Genomic DNA, 18409 nt, shown 5'->3' on the forward strand with positions numbered 1-18409 from the left:
TTTGATCATCTAAGTTTGATAATTCATGCAAATGTGTTAAATTTTTAATTGTTGAGTTTCAATTATGTTGTCATTAATGACTATTGATGAAATTAAGCTCGGTACAGATGGATTTATGAATAAAGAGATTAGATTATATTAATACTAAATTAGAAAGTAGAGAAAAATCTAAGTAGAGAAAAGTGTTGGATTTTATTAAAATCTAATTGATCTCTATAGTTAATTTTATGATATTAGTGATTCAACTAAATAAATTGAAAGTTGTTAGAAAATCATGTCATGGATTAAAAATTAGAGGTTCCTAATGAAGAAATATAAAATCGGTTTTCGATTCGATAAAGAGAACAGAGACTACAAGCATTTCAAATATTAGAGCTTATCAGGTCTAAAATGAGTAAAATGCATTCATGTATAAATTGTGTTGATTTATGTTTCGAATTGTGTGATTAATGAGTATTTGTATTCAGATTTATTTTATAGCTAAAGGCGGCGTAGGACTATCTCAAGACAAAGGAAAAGTCAAAGTTGTTGATAGATAGTCGTTTTTAGTTAGTGATATTATAGTTCACTTTCAATTATGCATTCGTAGATTAGCTAGTCATTATTAATGGTATCTTTCCTTTCAAACTCTGAATGATGAATTCAACATTGTGATAGTTGAATCAAGTTATGAATAGTTGAAATTGTGCTTTATATATATAAGTATTGAAATCTTGATACTATGATGATATGTGTTATAATGATAATTATGTTGTGAATGCTCCATTAAACGATGGTAAACGCAGTTTAAGTATAGTTGGCATGCCATAAGGTTATTGATATCAATGATTTATTAGTTCTAATTTCCAGAGGTCGTAAGTAACCTCAATTTTCAGAGGGTCGTGGATAGTCTTAATTCTTAGAAGGTTGTAGACATATATTGACATTCAGATTTAGTAGTCTCAATTTTCAGATGTTCACGGGCCTACTCATTATATAGATCTAAATATTTGTTCTAATGTCTATCGTCAATTAATAAATGACATGTAAAGTATCGGATACATTATGACATGAAATTATGAAAAGTTCAATATGTATAAAATGAGAGAGAATGAAAAAAGTTAAAGGAAATTTTTCATTATAGACTTCTGATAAATAAGAAAAGAGTAGAAAAGTAAAATTTGATAATTACCGTGTATTGATTAGTTTAATTTTATTGTATTGAATTTGAATTATATTAACACTACTAATTATTTATTAGTTAGCGACCGATTATGTTTATTTATGTGCACAGGTTTTGAATAAGAGTTACAGTAAATTAGAAGTCGTCAAGGCATCTTGTTGCCTATTTTGTGTGTGTTTGATATGACATTAGGTTGTTTGGTTTAGTGTTTAAGCTGGTATTTTTGTACCCTTGGTGTTTGGCCTATAATAATTTTATCCTTGAATTAGTAATTATACATGTTGGTTTATATAAGTTTGAATGAGTTAACTAGGAGGATAAGCCTTGATATATTGATTACTATGAGTTGATGGCGTTTGGTGAGGTTTGCATGAGATGAATTTACGAGATTACATTGGTGAAATGTTTGGGTAAGTTTTAGTTACAATTAGGAGTGGTTTGTATGGTGTATTTTAGGTCGATTTTCTATTAGTCTCGAAATAGGAAGAACATAAACATGTCTCAAGATCGTCGGAACAAAATTTACCTTATTGTTCAACCTAGAGTTTAACATCTTGAGACTTGATATGTTAGTATCGAGACAATCCCATTTAGGTCTTGAGACAAGGTGGCCATCACATAACAATAAAATTCCCAGAAATGTTTTATGGAATATTTGCTAGAGACATCGCATTATCCTATTTACTATAATCACGATTTCCATAGAAAATTTCATCTGCAAAGAAACAAATAACCATCAGCTATGTCATATGCATTTGGATATGTATTCGATACAGGTATATTTAACTTTTTCTAAGTTTTTCATACGGCATATCCAAATATTTAACATCAGCCTCTAGTGTCATTTTACAGGAAAAGAAATGACACTTTTGAAAATGAGTTATAAGCAGGAAAGCAGGAGAATGATAGAAAGGATGCATAAAAGTTTAATGTAATAAACAATATATCAGTTTAGACTAACGTACGTGGATGCTGCTTTGATCGCCCTTCTTAGTTCTTATGCTGTTTTTTTCCTATAGAACCTACTGTTTTCACCACTGTTGTTGGCATTGGCATAACCCTATAAAAGTTACAGTAACAAGAGAGAAGTGGTTCATCTGAAGTACAAAACCAGCTCAGCCAAAAGACTTACTATTTGTAGAAGTGGTCATCTAGGACCAGATAATTCATCTGGAAGGATGCGAGAAGTGGAGTCCGGGATAAACCATTTCACATTGGGGTGGTGGGTATTGTTAAACTCTTGATGGAACATTTTCCTCTTCTGCCAATCTTCCCATCTTTCAGCCAAGCCATCACCCTCCACCATTCTCACCACTTCACCCATCTTAGGCCTTCCCATTGGGGTGCTTTGAGTGGATAAAAGAGCCACCTGCATTAGCTGTTCCACTTCTTCCTCTATGTAATTACCCTGAAGATCAGAGTCGACCAGCGTTTCCAACTTCCTTTCTTTCAGTAGCCCTTCTACCTGAAATGTAAGCATTGCTACCAAGTTGAAGCTAAAATGTGAAACCAAAAAACCAATCATAACAGTTTCCAAGCTGTACTTGAACTTAATGTAGTCGCAATTGACAAATATTGATGTCATTTGTTACATTCTCAAAATTAATGGACCTTCTTAAACTTGTGAATTTCTGCAATAGTGTACCTAGCGTCTTGCTTTTGGCCAACCAAGTGAAGCAAGAATATGATGATTTCAACACTAGACAAGAATCATAAAGTTGAAATTTTGGAATGTATCACCGTTGAGTTTATGCATGATAGGAAGACAGTACATACCCAATCAAGCAACATGACATCATCATCATTTGCTAACCGAGCAATATCAACAGCCTTTTGTCCTGTAATGAGTTCCAGAAGCATAATTCCATACCCAAAAACATCAATTTTCTCTGATGCCCTTCCACTTGACAGGTATTCAGGGGCTATATGACCAATTGTGCCACGAACAGCAGTTATGACATGAGTATCTTTGTAGTCCATCAGTTTGGCCAGCCCAAAGCCTCCAACAACTGCGTCAAAATTCTCATCCAACAATATATCTGCAGCCTTCAAATCACGGTGTATAATCTTGGGGTTACAATGATCGTGCAAATATTCAAGCCCCCTCGCAGCCCCCAGTGCAATCCGTTTTCTTACACCCCAATCAAGTGGTGCTTGAGACTCTGGACGCTCTAGAGATTAGAGAATGTAAAAATCAAATCAATAAATGATTCACTGTAATAAGAAGAGCTCACTAAGTACTTGGATTTAAAGGACAATCCTCATTTGCCAAACATATATAAAACATGTCTAAATAGATAAGCAAAGACCGAACAGCCAGTACCTCTTAAACAGGATCGAACACTACCATTAAGCATAAAGGGATAGACAAGCAGCCGTTCTGTAGGGGTCAAGCAAAAGCCACGTAGACGTAGTAGATTCCGATGCACAGCCATACTTACCATTTCGACCTCTGTTTGGAACTGCTGCAATCCACCTTGAGTACGCCTCTGTTTCAGTCTTTTTATTGCCACAACAGAACCATCATCTAAGCGACCTTTATAAACTCTACCAGAACCACCACTACCCACCACATTTTTCTCACTAAAAAATTCTGTTGCCTCTTGTAGTTCACGTAAAGAAAACCATTTAAGTTGTCCCAAATGAAACTCTGGGCGCTTAGCTACAAAGAAAATTAGATGAAGTGAATATATGCCTTCAATGGGATACTATCAACTAAAACTTTCTTTTAGAAAAAGAAAAACTAATTAAACCCCTAGAACCAATTTGCACCAAATTGAGCATTTCTCAACCGCTTCCATTAATGGATTATTTGACTATTAACCCTTTAGCCTTAAAAAAAAACTAACCAGGTCGGTTAAAGGAAAGATGCTGCCGTTTCCTATTACGCCACAAAACATATATAATCACAGGAACGGAAACCGAGAAGACAGCTATAGCAACAACTCCAACAATAACAGCAACAGCACCGCCACTGACACCTGTAAACAACAAAGTTCTATAAATATAAATATTCAGGTGAAAAACACTTATCCACTAAAGTTTGGTCATTGGTGTAAAATGCACATATTCCTTTGAAATTTTATGTATACTTGCCCTTGTAATTTGAAAAATCCCACTTAGGCACTTACCTCTCAATTTTGAAGAAAATCACAAATCCTAAAACATCTATTTACTAAGGGTGAGTTTGGATAGGCAGTACGTTTATCTGCGGTTAGTGTAAAAATAGCGGTGGCGGTGAGATTAAATACTGTATCGATAGTGTAGAATGAGACAAAAAATAAACTAAACACAGCGCACCGTACCCAATCGCTCATCCAAACCCACCCTAAGTAAATTTTAAAAGCACCTTCAATTTAAAAAAAAAATCATTTTAATCATTCATTTAACTTTTCATCCTTTTTAGTCTTAAACTTGTTTTTTATCAAATCATCCCAAAGTGGATGAAAAAATTAACAGTTTTTAACTTTGCTGAAGTGGCATACACGTAGATTGTCATGTGGATGACACATCAATATTTAATTTTTTAATTTTAAGAATTTAAAAAAATTATAATTTTTGAAAAATTAAAAAATTAAAAATAATTAGAATTATTAAAATATAAATATTTTAATTTTTTAAAATTTAAAAATTAAACTAAATTTTGACATGTCATCCATGTATATGCCATTTCAAGTAAAATTAACAACCGTAAACTTTTTCATCAATTTTAAGTGATTTGACAAAAAACAAGTCTAAAGGTTAAAAGAAGCAAAAATAAATAAATAAATAAATAAAAGGTTAAAACTTAAAGTTGAAGTGTTAAACAAGTCATGTCAATTTTATTATTTATCTTGAAATTTCTACTCATTTTCCTACATTTTAGTTAAAAACTTAATTACTTTAATTTTTAAATTTTACTTAGATTAAAATTTAGTATTTTTAAACTTGCATTCGAACTGATATCAACGTTGACATGAATTAATTAAATTATCTTAAATAAAAATAATTTAATATATAATTGAATTGAAATTAAGTAAAATATTTAAAATACATTTGCATAAAAATTATTTAAAAACAAAAAGTGAAGGAGAGGAATCCACTTACATTAGTGTAAAACTAAATCAGTTTTATATTCTTCCATAACTTTTATATGATTAATATTTTAACAATCCAACCATTAAATTTATCAAGGCATTTGTACTTGTCATGTATGTAAATTTTATTAGTCCAATATCTCTATCATATCGGTCTAAAATATTCTCTATATCAATATATTTAGCATTTGATAGTATTTTACATAAAGCAAATAGTTAAAAAATTTAATATCGTCAAACTTGACATGCATGATCTACATGAACAAAGCATCAAAATATAATGGCTAGATTGTTGAAATATTAATCCTATAAAAAGTTGTGGAAGATGTAAAACCACTTTAATTTTGCGCTAATGTAATTGTATATCCTCCCCAAAAACTAAAAGAATAGACAGAAAAAAATCCAATTAATATTCGTGACAAATTATTTAAAAATAACTTAAATATATTAATTAAAATAACTATATTTATATGCTTATATTAGAATATTATATAATTTATAATTCAACTTAATAATTCTATAACCAAGCATATTTTTATTATTTTAAATGAAAAATATTGAATGAAAAAATGAAGATAAAAAGGATGACAAGTAAATTAAGAAATACAAACAAAATTGCAAGGAATATCTCAAGAAAAAAAGAATAAATATTAACAATAAAAAAGAAAGAAACCCCAAACTTAGGCACAGTTTAGTATTATTAGCAGTGATGATAAGAACAGAATCGAGACCAACCTGATGAAGTTGGAGCTGTTGGTGAAACAGGAAGCAATGGGGTAGGAGGAGGACAATTGAGTAGATTATTATTAAAACTGTGGAAAAGAGGTGCACCAATTACTTAAGAGACTCCTACACTAAGAGTCTTGTATTAATTAAAAAAATGGGAGTAAGAAAAACCTGATAGGAATTGACACAAAAAAGGGTTCTTCTAGCCGATTATTTGAAAGATCCCTGCATCAGATGATACAATATCCCATGCCATTATGTATTGTTCCTGAAGCTAAGCTAAAACAGCTAATATGAAAAATATTATATACATGAGATAGCAACACTCACAGCTCTTGCAGTGTATCAATAGTAGTTAAGGCCATAGGAATTTGACCTGTCAATGAGTTGTTATTGAGACGCCTGTTCCACAAAATTAAAGCATCAATTATATTGCACATTGATAAGATGACTAGTTATGTATTCATACAAAAATAAGCTTAATCGGTAAATAAATTGAGCACAGATTGAACCATATAAGAGTTGCAGTGATGAACGAGGTAATCTCCGATTCAACTGTTCACCTACTCAAAGTACAATTCTTTATATAGCAACAGGCTAGATAAGTCCAACCCCTAGATCCTATTCTAATTTTCATTCTTGCTAATAATGGTTGACATGTGTCTTACAATCATACTTGTATTCTATCACAATCCCACCAACTCAATTCTCCATATCCTTATCAAGGCCACTCACTATTCACAAATTGAAAGGAACTCCACGTGAAAAGCAGTGTGATTGTAAGACCCATCCCAGTTCAGCTAGCTAGCAATATATCAATGCATGAAATTCTTCCAAATATACCAAAACAAACATGACAACAGAGCAAAAGCACAATGGAACTAAGTATATTAACCACACAAAAGAAAAATGAAGAAAAGAAAGTGTTCTTACAGAAAACGCAGTTTTGTAAGCTTGCCCAGAGTGGTTGGAATGTGTCCGGTTAAAGCATTGATGCTAAGATTCAAGCACACCAAGTTGGTCAAATTTCCAAGTTCCTCTGGGATTACCCCGGATATGTTATTACCAACCAGCGCCCTGTCATAAAAAAGAAAAAATTTGACTCAGTTTACTAAGCATCTTTGACTGAATCTGTAAAAAACCCAGTGGATATACAACCTGTTGAATAAACTTAAATGAAATGTCAAGAGTTATGTTGTTTTTAATGGGTTTAAATTAGTAGTTTTTTTTTTCTTCTAGGAGAATGAAAGGTCAAGAGTCATTGGTGCTATTATTATATATTAATATTTTCAGTTTTTTTTTTGTTTTAAAGGGTAGACTATAGCTTATAAATAGTTTGTAAGCTTTTGATATTATGTATGAACAATTTCTACAATTTGGTATTAGAGCTATGGAGAGTGTGACTAGTAATGTGTCACTGCCTCGACTAACAAATGTGAACTATGAGAATTGGAGCATCCAAATGAAAGCTCTTCCCAGATCTTAAGATGGTTAGGAGGTGGTCCAAGAAGGTTTCGTAGAACCAACAACTACTGCGGGATATCTGGCGGCTCAAAACAAAGCGTTGAAAGAAATGCGATCGAAAGATAAGGCGGCATTGTACATGTTATTTCGAGCTGTTGATGAGTCGGGCTTTGAGAAGATTGCAAGTGCAACAACTTCAAAAGAAGCGTGGGACATTTTAGCGAAGGTGTACAAAGGAGCCGATCGAGTTAAACAAGTCCGCCTTCAAACTCTTTGTAGCGAGCTAGAAGGCATGAAGATGAAGGAATCAGAAGGTGTCTCTGACTACATCACGCGTGTTCAAACCGTGGTGAACCAACTCAACCGAAACGGAAAAACGTTAACCGATGCACGAGTTGTGGAGAAGATTTTGAGATCATTAACTGACAGTTTCGAAAATATCGTATATGCCATAAAAGAGTTAAAGGATCTAGCAACACTCACAGTCGATGAACTCGCCGGTTTTCTCGAGGCACATGAACAACGTAAGAAGAAGAAGAAAGAGGAGACACTCGAGCAAGCACTTCAAACCAAGGTATCAATCAAAGATGAAAAAGTTCTCTATTCTCAGAGCTTTCGAGGTAGAGGTCGTGGTCGTGGAGATCAAGGAAATGGTCGTGGTGGAAAATGCTGAGGTCAAGAAGGGAATTATGAGGAGAATGAGCATTTAAACCAACAAAATTGGCGTGGAAGAAGACGTGGTCGTGGAAGAAGCGAATGGTCGAATTATTCCAATGTCAAGTGCTACAAGTGTGGCAAATATGGTCACTATGCGAAGGATTGTAACTCTGATAAGTGTTACAATTGTGGTAAGGCGGGACATTTCACGAAAGAATGTCGCGTCTCAAAAAAGGTGGAAGGGACAACCAACTTAACCACGGAAAATGAGGAGGCAAAAGAAGGTTTTCTCTTTATGGCACACAACGAAGTCAAAACCAACAACAACATGGTATGGTACCTTGACACGGGTGCAAGCAACCATATGTACAGGCACAAGCATCTATTCAAAGAGATGCGAAAGGTTGAAACGGGACATGTGTCATTTGGAGATGCGTCGAAGGTTGAGGTAAAAGGCCAAGGTACTGTTTGTTATTTACAACAGGATGGGTTAGTTGGGTCAATCCAAGATGTGTATTACATACCAGACCTCAAGAGTAACATTTTGAGTATAGGGCAACTCATGGAAAAAGGTTATTCAGTATTTATGAAAGATCGGGTGTTACACTTGAAAGATAAGGAAGGGCATTTGGTCGCTCTAGTTGAAATGGAGAGAAATCGCATGTACAAGTTGAATTTGAAAAGCGTTCGAGGAAAATGTTTGCGAGTTGATGTTGAAGACAAGGCGTCGCTGTGGCATCTCTGTTTTGACCACCTACATTATGGTGGTCTAAACGAGTTGGCAAAGAAGAACATGGTGCATAGGCTACCGGATATGGACTATGAGGGAAAATTTTGTGAAGAATGTGTGTTTGGCAAGCATGCGAGAATTTCGTTTCAAAAGAAAGCAGAATATCGGGCTAAGCAACTTCTCGAATTAATTCATACCGACATATGTGGACCAATCACCCCCGAATCTTTTAGCGGTAAAAGGTATTTCATTTCTTTTATCAATGATTTCTCACGAAAAACTTGGGTTTATTTTCTTAAAGAAAAATTCGAGGCATTCGAGGTGTTCAAGAAGTTCAAAGTGATGGTGGAAAAAGCAATTGGTAGACACATCAAATCTGTACGATCTGATAGAGGTGGCGAGTATACTTCAACGGCTTTCATGGAGTATTGTGAGGAGCAAGGCATAAGACGATTCCTAACTGCACCGTACTCACCCCAACAAAATGGTGTGGCTGAGAGGAAGAACCAGACTGCTCTCGACATGGTTCGATTAATGCTCAAGAGCAAGAAGATGCCGAAGGAATTTTGGACGGAAGCTGTGCAATGTGCCATCTATGTGCAAAATCGATGTCCACATGCGAAGTTGGATGATCAAACACCACAGGAGGCTTGGAGCGGACAAAAACTATCAGTTTCTCATCTCAAAGTATTCGGTAGTGAGGCTTATGCACATGTACCGGATCAGCGAAGAATAAAGCTCGTAGTCAAAAGCAAAAGGTTTATTTTTATTGGGTATGATGAGAAAACAAAAGGATACAAGCTACTTGATTCGATAAGCAAAAAAGTTGTGGTAAGTCGTGATGTACGATTTAATGAAGCAAGCGAGTGGGATTGGAATAACTCAATGGAGGTTATCATCAAAGATGGAGGATCATCAATCGCTACACCAACAATCATACCGACAAATCTTGAAACTACCGATGATGAAGATGAACTGCAACAACCAAAAATGTGAAGTTTGCAAGATTTGTATGATTCAACAAATGAGGTACATATTGTATGTCTTTTGGCAAATTCCAAGAATATAAGTTTTGAAGAGGCGGTGCGAGACAAGAAGTGGCAAACTGCTATAGATGAGGAGATTAAAGTAATTGACTGCAACAACACATGGGAGTTAACGGAATTACCGAAAGGAAGTCAACCCATTGGTGTGAAGTGGGTGTTCAAAAGAAAGATGAATGCTCAAGGCGAGTTAGAACGGTACAAGGCCCGACTTGTTGCAAAGGGATATAAGCAAAAGGGGGGGATCGATTATGGCGAGGTATTTGCTCCCGTTGTAAGAATGGAGACAATCAGATTGCTCTTTGCACAAGCGGCTCAATTTAAATGGCCAATATTTCAAATGGATGTCAAGTCGGCATTCTTGAATGGTGTGCTCAAAGAAGAAGTCTACATCGAACAACCACCAGGGTACATGAAAAATGGAGAAGAGAAGAAGGTGCTGAAATTGAAGAAGGCACTTTAGGGGTTGAAGCAAGCACCACGGGCATGGAATACTCGTATCGATACATACTTCAAGGAGAATGGGTTCAAACAATGTCCCTATGAACATGCCCTCTACGTGAAGAAGAATGGAGGTAATATGTTATTTGTTGCTCTTTATGTCGATGACCTCATTTTTATGGAGAATAATGGTGAGATGATACTAGATTTTAAGAGCAAAATGACACAAGAATTCGAGATGACAGATTTGGGTTTAATGAAATTTTTCCTTGGTTTGGAGGTTAGACAAGAAAAGACAGGTATTTTTGTGTCACATGAGGCATATGCAAAGGAAATTTTGAAGAAGTATGCAAAGAAATTTTGAAGAAGTACAAGATGGCACATTGCAACCCGGTATCAACACCAATGGAACCAGGTGTAAAACTCTCAAAATTTGATGGAGGAGAACGAGTCGACGCGAGTAAATACTGGAGTTTGGTGGGAAGCCTTCGCTATCTCACTTGAACAAGGCCTGACATTTCGTTAAGTGTTGGCATTGTAAGTCGGTTCATGGAGGAGCTGATTTATTCACATTGGAAGGCTTTGAAGCGAATCCTATTGTACATTCAAGGAACGGTGTCACTCGGGTTATTCTATTCATATATGGAAGATTACAAGCTGATTGGATATTCCGACAGTGATTGGTGTGGAGATTTAGACGATCAGAAAAGTACATCGGGATATGTGTTCTTTATGGGTAACACAGCATTTGCTTGGCTTTCAAAGAAGCAACCAATTGTGACACTATCGACATGTGAAGCTGAATATATGGCAGCATCTTGGTGTGTGTGTCATGCTATATGGCTCATAAATTTGTTGGGTGAGTTGGAGCAACAACAGCTCAGTGCAACTGAGATACGAGTTGACAATAAATCAGCGATTGAGTTGGCAAAGAACCCAGTGAATCATGAGAGAAGCAAACACATTGACATTCGTTTTCATTTCATCCGAGATCATGTAAAGGAAGGAAGTGTGAAATTAGTGCATGTGGCAAGTCGGGGACCAAGTCGCGGATATCTTCACAAAACCGCTACCGATGGTACTCTTCGACAACTACAAGAAATTAATCGGCATGAAGGATGGCAGAAGCATTTAAGTTTATAGGGGAGTTTTGTTGAATAAACTTAAATGAAATGTCAAGAGTTATGTTGTTTTTAATGGGTTTAAATTAATAGTTTTTTTTCTTTTAGGAGAATGAAAGGTCAAGAGTCATTGGAGCTATTATTATATATTAATATTTTCAGTTTTTTTTTTTTTTAAAGAGTAGATTATAGCCTATAAATAGTTTGTACGCTTTTGATATTATGTATGAACAATTTCTACAACCATCTTCAAGGGTAAGATGGCATTACACATAAAACCTGGTGCGAAGTGACAAAAGCACAGAAGACCCAGGTTTTCTGTTTTTCCTCCATATATTTATCTTTTACAGCACAGTGCACAATAACAATGTGTGGGCAAAAAGTAATCACCAGATCTAAAATTATCAACTTACAAGTACTGCAAATTCGTAAGAAGACCCAGGTCTGGAACCAATTTACCAGATAGATTTGCATTCCCAACTTCACTAAATTAACAATAAAAAGAAATTATCACATCAAACTAGAAAACGGCAACTGAAATAGCAAAAAGATAATTTATAAGTAAACTTACACTCTTGTTACACTACTTTCATTATTACATGTAACATTGAACCATCGGCAAGGGTTGTCAAGGGTTGGATCCCAACTTCGAAGCACGTTATTAGGGTCAGCCAAATTGTTCTTCAATGCATGCAAAGCGTCGCCTGTTTAATACCACAAGAGAGCAATTTATTATGGATAATTGCAAAACATCAGTCTCAGCTGTCACGAACCTGCATACATATCTTTAAAGTGCAAAGAACTACAAAACCTTGAATAATTAATGTCACTTCTTGCAAACAAGAGAACTGTGTTTCTCAAGGATGGTAACAGGGTGGGACAGCTTTTTGCTCCCCCCAGTTGACCTGATTTTTATACCTCTTATCATGATCGAGTCATTAACTAGATAAAAAAAAAAATAGTATCCAATGTTTTTAAAATTTGGTAGGTATCGGTAGATCATCGATTTCCAATCTAACCCATTATTTGGATTGATATACCCAATAATTTTGAAACCAATCAAACGAATAACATTCGTCGTACCATAACTTATCAATAGGCTTCCGACTTTGACAAAAGAAAAAAAGAAAAACCATTAATAAATTTTATGTGGGAGAGTAAAAGGGTTTTTGAATCTAAAATATGATAGAACAAAAGTCATTTTTTTCAACTTCAAATCGAGAATTAAACGTAAATGGTATCTAAAATTTTCCCAGAAATTAATCAATACGACTAAACCCAATCCAATAATATACCAATAACTAATAAATTATTCTATTTTCTGGTTGTCAATTTGAATTCTATAATTTTAGTTAAATAATATTAATTCAATTTAAAAAAAGTGAAATAAAAAAATCGGATTACAAAATGAAAAAGGCAAATTAAAAAAAGGGTAAATAACCTTCTGCATTGCCGGTAACTCGAAGAACCAAATGCAACGCCAAAATCAACCATAAACAAACAGAGATGAGCCGCTCCATCTTTTTTTCCTTTTGGTTGCTTTGATGTGAAGAGCCAAGTCTCCACAGCGTCGCCAATCCTTCGACTTTGATGGATACAAAGTCACTCAAGTATTGGTCGTTGAGAGGAAAACGAAAATAATGAACTTCCAAAACACTATTCTCTGAACTAATTAAAGCCTATATATATATAAAGCTTGATTGAATAGTCAAGAAAATTTGGCACTCATTTTTATGTTTGGCAAGCGGGAAAGAAGAGAGAAAAAAGGTGGAAAGTATTCGGAATTGACCAGTGAGACTTGAGAAAGGTGATTTCGTTTCTCTTTTTGTTTTTTTTAGTGAAAATTTTTTGGCCAAGTCAAAGTGGATCTTTTTTTGGACGTGGGAAAACCATGCATAGGAAGGGAAAGCCCTCAGCAAATCTACAATCGGTACAAGACTACATATACATACAGACAAAGCGCAAGACTACATATACATACTGACAAAGACTGATACAAATCGAACAGATAGAACAAGTCAAGACCAAAGGTCAACATATCAAATTCTAGAAAAGAGCATACTGATTAACCAAGCAGTCATTGCCTATTTAAAGGAAGCAAAGGTTTGGCGTTCAGCCATCAGAGTGAAGAAGTCGCCATATGTAGAGCCTCATCATGCCCTTGCCCCATTATAATGGACCTGTTTCAAGCTAGCATATTTCACTAAATATGGGCAGCTCAAGAAATCCACCGCCGAAGGGTGGAGCAAAATATGAGTACAAAGAGAAACCTCCACACAGAATTAGGGGTGAAGTAGAATTAAATTGTATATTTTATGATAATAAAAATGTAATTTCTTCATTTTAATAGCCTATATTTTTATAATTTTAAAAAAAATTAAATTAAGTTCTTATCATTTTGGGGGCTAAAGTGTAATTTTATTATTAATTTAAAATTTTATAAATTATAAAGGGACCTAAATAGAAAATTTTCTATTTTAGGGAGGTCGGGGCCTACCAGCTCCCCTAGCTTCGTCACTGCACAGGAGGAGCCAATTGAAAAGCCCAATGCCAGCTTTATTATTCTACAAAAACTTGTTGGAAAGACAAGAGGAAACCGACAAGGGAAAGGTGGGCATGGAGGAGGAAAGAAAAGGGGCAGGGAAAAGAGACGAAAGGGTGGCTATTTCTAGCAAGGTCCGCAATGATCACCCAATCAAGGACCACATCGAAAATAACCATGGGAGGCAGCAAAGAGGAGAAAAGGGAGAAAGAGGAGGGGGAGAGCTAGTAGGTAGGAAAAGGAAAGCCAAAAAAGAGAAGAAAAAGAAAGAGGGGTGACTGGCGCCTACCATAAGGTTGACGATATGTGGGTTGGAATAAGGGAGGAAGCAAGACGAAATTAGAGGTAATAAGGTGTTTCTCATGACCCAAAAAAAAAAGAATTGTGTTTCTCAAGGAATGGTAATAGGATGGAACAACTTTTCACTTACCCCTAGTTGACCTGATGTTTATACCTTTTATTTTGAGTGTTAATTAGATAAATATGCCATTTTAAAACTTATTTAGCAAAATAAGTCGAATTTTCTCAAATTTAGGAAAATAGGCTGATTTTGGAGAGAGAATCTGAAAAAGCATCCAACAGGACTTGCTTTCAGCTAAGGTGGCAGAAAGTGCGCTCTGTAGGACACTCTTTCAGTGTCTCTGTTGCCATCTCAGTTGAAAAGAATAAGTTTTCGTCCAACGATAACTTTTCCCAACGGTCAAAAAATCCAACGGCTAATTTCCAACATTTTTTTCAAACGGCTAAATTTTTTTTAACCTCCATTTTATTTGCTATACAAACCCAACTCATTCTTTTTCTTTTGCATTCAAATTCTATTATCTCAATTCTCTCAATTCTCTTAATTATTTAGTTCTTAATTTTTCTTTCAATTTCTCTCAAATTCTAGTTGTTTTAATTTTATATTTCGTAATTTTTTATTTTATTTGAAATTTATATTTTTAAAATGTCAATGCCACTTATTTATTTGGATGACAAACACATTTTCGATGTTTAATTGCAAAGGTAAGAGAATATTATTATTATTATTATTATTATTATTATTATTATTTTAATTTTAATGAATTTAATTATTAAGTTGTTGACATTATTAATTTTATAAATTTTTATGTTTGATAATCTGAAGATCGGATTTTGGACATGTACATACACAATTTAAGTGAGAGGGCATCGTATGTTATTGAACAACATTTGCAAGATGTGAGATTCTTGCACGTGTCTCGTATGCTCGGGGGGACTAAATTAGATCTTACACTTATCAGCGCTTTGGTGGAAAGATGGAGACATGAAACATATACATTCCATCTTTCATACGGTGAGTGTATAATTACACTTGATGATGTAGTTTTACAATTCGGTTTACCAATGGATTGGGTAGTCATTACGGGGTAGTGGGCGTTGGCGTTTAGAGCGCAATTTGCGAGCAACTATTATGCAAGGTATCAGACAAGTTTAATGGTGTCACACCCCAACGTTGACGGATCTAAGAAGGCATGTAGAGATATGTGAACCTATTTCAGAGCACTATAATTGTATAATTTGCCAATTCTCATGCTTCTAGCGAACTAAAGTTTGGCACATAAGTATCCACCCGTTAATGATATCTAAGGTTTTGGTTTGAAATATTTTAAGCAATGGCAGATTACATCTCAAAGTTACGGCAATAAACTGTATGAGACCTAATTGTCCATATGACATCGCTAAACGTGAATCCTTGTTAAGGTGGAGCACACCTAGTTGTTTGAGCACTGTCCAATTTGTTCCTATAATAGGATTAGTTGGGAATCAACTAAATGGATTGACTACTTAAAGAGCATTTTCTCAAAAGTTCTTTATTATTTCTCTTGGTTTTGTAGAACACTTAAAAGGACAATTTAGGTAATGTATTGGACACTTGTCAAATTCTACTAACAGAAATTGGTACATCTATGGTAAGAAGGGATCATTCAGAAGGTCTTTTCTTTCCTTTTGTTCCAAATTCTAGACTCTACTTAAATTTTAATATTCTTTTCTTCTTCCCTAAGCTGGTTGTAGGTTAATCGGTGGATGTTTCAACCTCCTGGTAAGTTTGATAACTCTGTATATTATCATTTTGTAAGAGTAAGGATGCTAAGAAGTATAATAACAATAGGGTGTGAATTGGGGGATCTGCATGAGGGTCGTCTAAAATTGTGATGTTGGTAAACTGTCTGTAAATGAAGTTTTAATAGAAGTCTATAATCTTTTAAATAGTTGCTACTGCTGGTATAGGTAGGATTATCGAAACAAAAGCTCTGTGTTGGAGTAAATATAAGTTTCAGACGAGTCTTTAACTTGACTCATGAATGTTAAAAATGAATGGTTAGGGTATGATGATGTCTTCTCATGTAATTGATGAGTGTATGTACGTGTGAAAGCATAGTAAGGTCCTATATGCATGTGAAGTTAGAAATTGAAAAAAATATGAATCTGTTAGAAGTACAGGTGATCATGGGTCGGGCCGGGATGGGTTTGGGTCGGGCCGGGCTCGAGCCGGGCCGGATTCAGGCTGGGCTTGAATAAATTTTTAGGCCCATATTTTGGCCCGGGCCGAGCCCGAGCCTAGAAAACGGGCCTAAAATTTTGTCCAAGCCCACCCAAAAGAAAATTGCTAAGCTCAAGCCCGGCCCGGCCCATATTAAATTCTTTTTAGCTTATTTCATTAAAAAATTTAAAACAAATATTAAAACAAAAAACAAATAAAAAATGAGACTAAAACAATTCTTAAAACAATACACAAATTAAAAATATAATAGAAAGTGGTTATATTAAAATTGAAAAAAATTAGAACTAAAATAGTAGCCAAATTAATAATAAAATAAAAGTATATTTGATTAAAAATAAAAATATATATATTTAATATATAATTTAGGCCGGGCCGGGCCAAAAAAGTTTTACCCGAGGCTCGGCCTATTTTCTAAACGGGCCTCGTTTTTTGTCCAAACCCATATTTCAGGCCTATAATTTTACCCAAACCCTCTTATTTTTTGAGCAGGCCGTCGGGCCGAGACGGGTAGCCCAACCCATGATCACCTCTAGTTAGAAGTATGATTGAAACCTAAGTGAGTTTCTAATGTAGACCACTGCAAACCTTCTAAATAAGTCCTATATACCTTGATGAAACGTGACTTGAGACATCGACGAAGAAAAAGCATTGATAATTTCACCAAACTTCAAATCCAGAATTAAGCGTAAATGGTATCCAAAATTTGCGCATAAATTATGGGTACCAAACATGCAAGAGACAAGTACGGACAAATAACTAATAAGTTATTATTTTGATTTAAATCCTAAAGCTTTCGTCAAATAATAGATAGTTTCATTTTTAAAAAGAGCAATAAAAGAAAAGGCCAAAATGGGAGAAAAATAACAGTAAAGAACCTTCCACATTGCTGGCAACTCGGAGACCCAAATGCAAAGCCAAAATCAACCATAAACAAACAGAGATGAACAGCTCCATCTTTCTTTTTGTTGTTGTCGTTGTTGTTGTTGCTTTGATTTAAAGGGCCAAACACCCACAGATCGTCGCCAATCTTCCACTTTGACTGATCCAAAGTCTATTACTAAAGCCAAAAAATAAAAAAGTTCGATTCAGTATTCAAGAAAAAATGGCACTTTCTCTATGTTTGGTTAGTCGGAAGTGACCGGTGAGAAACAGACTGAGAGAGCTGTTTTTTTTTTTTTTTTCCCTTTCTTTTGTTCTTTTGATAATTTTGGCTAACTCAAAGTCTTCATAAAGACCTTTAAATTTCAAGGGAAAAATGACAAACTATACAAATACTCCCTCAATTTAGCCCTCGAGTTGAGTTGAACCGGTTAACTTGTTATTATACGCGTCTTCTCAAGACTTTCTGTGTTAGAACCAGGAAAATGCACTCAGTATGGGGCCATTAACTTCTAACCACCACAAACCTTTAGACCAAGAGAGGCGAAAGCATCTACCAATCAGTCAATAATTGAACAGCTGGCCGGAGATTTTCCAGAACACTAATTTAGCATCCAAACTTTATTTTATATATTTGAAGTTGAAGTAATAACTATATGAGGAGCTACAATCAGATCACCACACTCATAAAGTATTAAATAACATTATAACAATTAAAGTCAAAGTGACAACCCAAAATATATCAGGACAACTCACCAGAATAAATCTGGACCAACCTGAAATCTCAATGCTTAGAGGTCTCCTCCTTACCACTAAGCTAAGGCCTCATGCGCACAGCCAAACTTAGTATTTGAGCAGTTACACAATGAACCACATCTCCGAGTAGACTTGTTAAACTTAGCAATCACAATTCTATGTAAATGAGCAGCTTGATTTAGAAAATAAATGTACTGGCAAAGGAAAGCTTTCCACAATTCAAGTAATGATAATCATTGAACTCCAAACAACGGAAACTTTCCCAAAAGATTATTTCTGTCAAACAAT

General features: G+C 34.9%; 1 protein-coding gene across 2 annotated transcripts; it reads right to left on the reverse strand.

The window, feature by feature from the left end:
* Positions 1-1941: 1941 nt before the first annotated feature.
* On the reverse strand, positions 1942-17826 carry LOC105782186 (BRASSINOSTEROID INSENSITIVE 1-associated receptor kinase 1). 2 transcript variants are annotated; one of them, XM_012606742.2, is made up of 13 exons: positions 17362-17826; positions 12862-13005; positions 11992-12124; positions 11834-11905; positions 6898-7041; positions 6295-6366; positions 6136-6189; positions 5974-6050; positions 4012-4143; positions 3486-3824; positions 2939-3333; positions 2295-2627; positions 1942-2222 (listed from the first exon to the last, which is right to left on the reverse strand). In XM_012606742.2, the coding sequence occupies exons 1-12, from the start codon at positions 17438-17440 to the stop codon at positions 2310-2312; spliced, it is 1959 nt and encodes a 652-aa protein (XP_012462196.2). In that variant the 5' UTR covers positions 17441-17826; the 3' UTR covers positions 1942-2222; positions 2295-2309. The 2 variants fall into 2 exon arrangements, with proteins under 2 accessions (XP_012462196.2, XP_052482429.1); XM_052626469.1 differs by having other exon boundaries at positions 1942-2627; positions 17362-17825.
* Between the last annotated feature and the right edge of the window lie 583 nt (positions 17827-18409).

Source organism: Gossypium raimondii, chromosome 13 (assembly GCF_025698545.1).
Source record: "Gossypium raimondii isolate GPD5lz chromosome 13, ASM2569854v1, whole genome shotgun sequence".
Lineage (NCBI taxonomy): Eukaryota > Viridiplantae > Streptophyta > Magnoliopsida > Malvales > Malvaceae > Gossypium > Gossypium raimondii.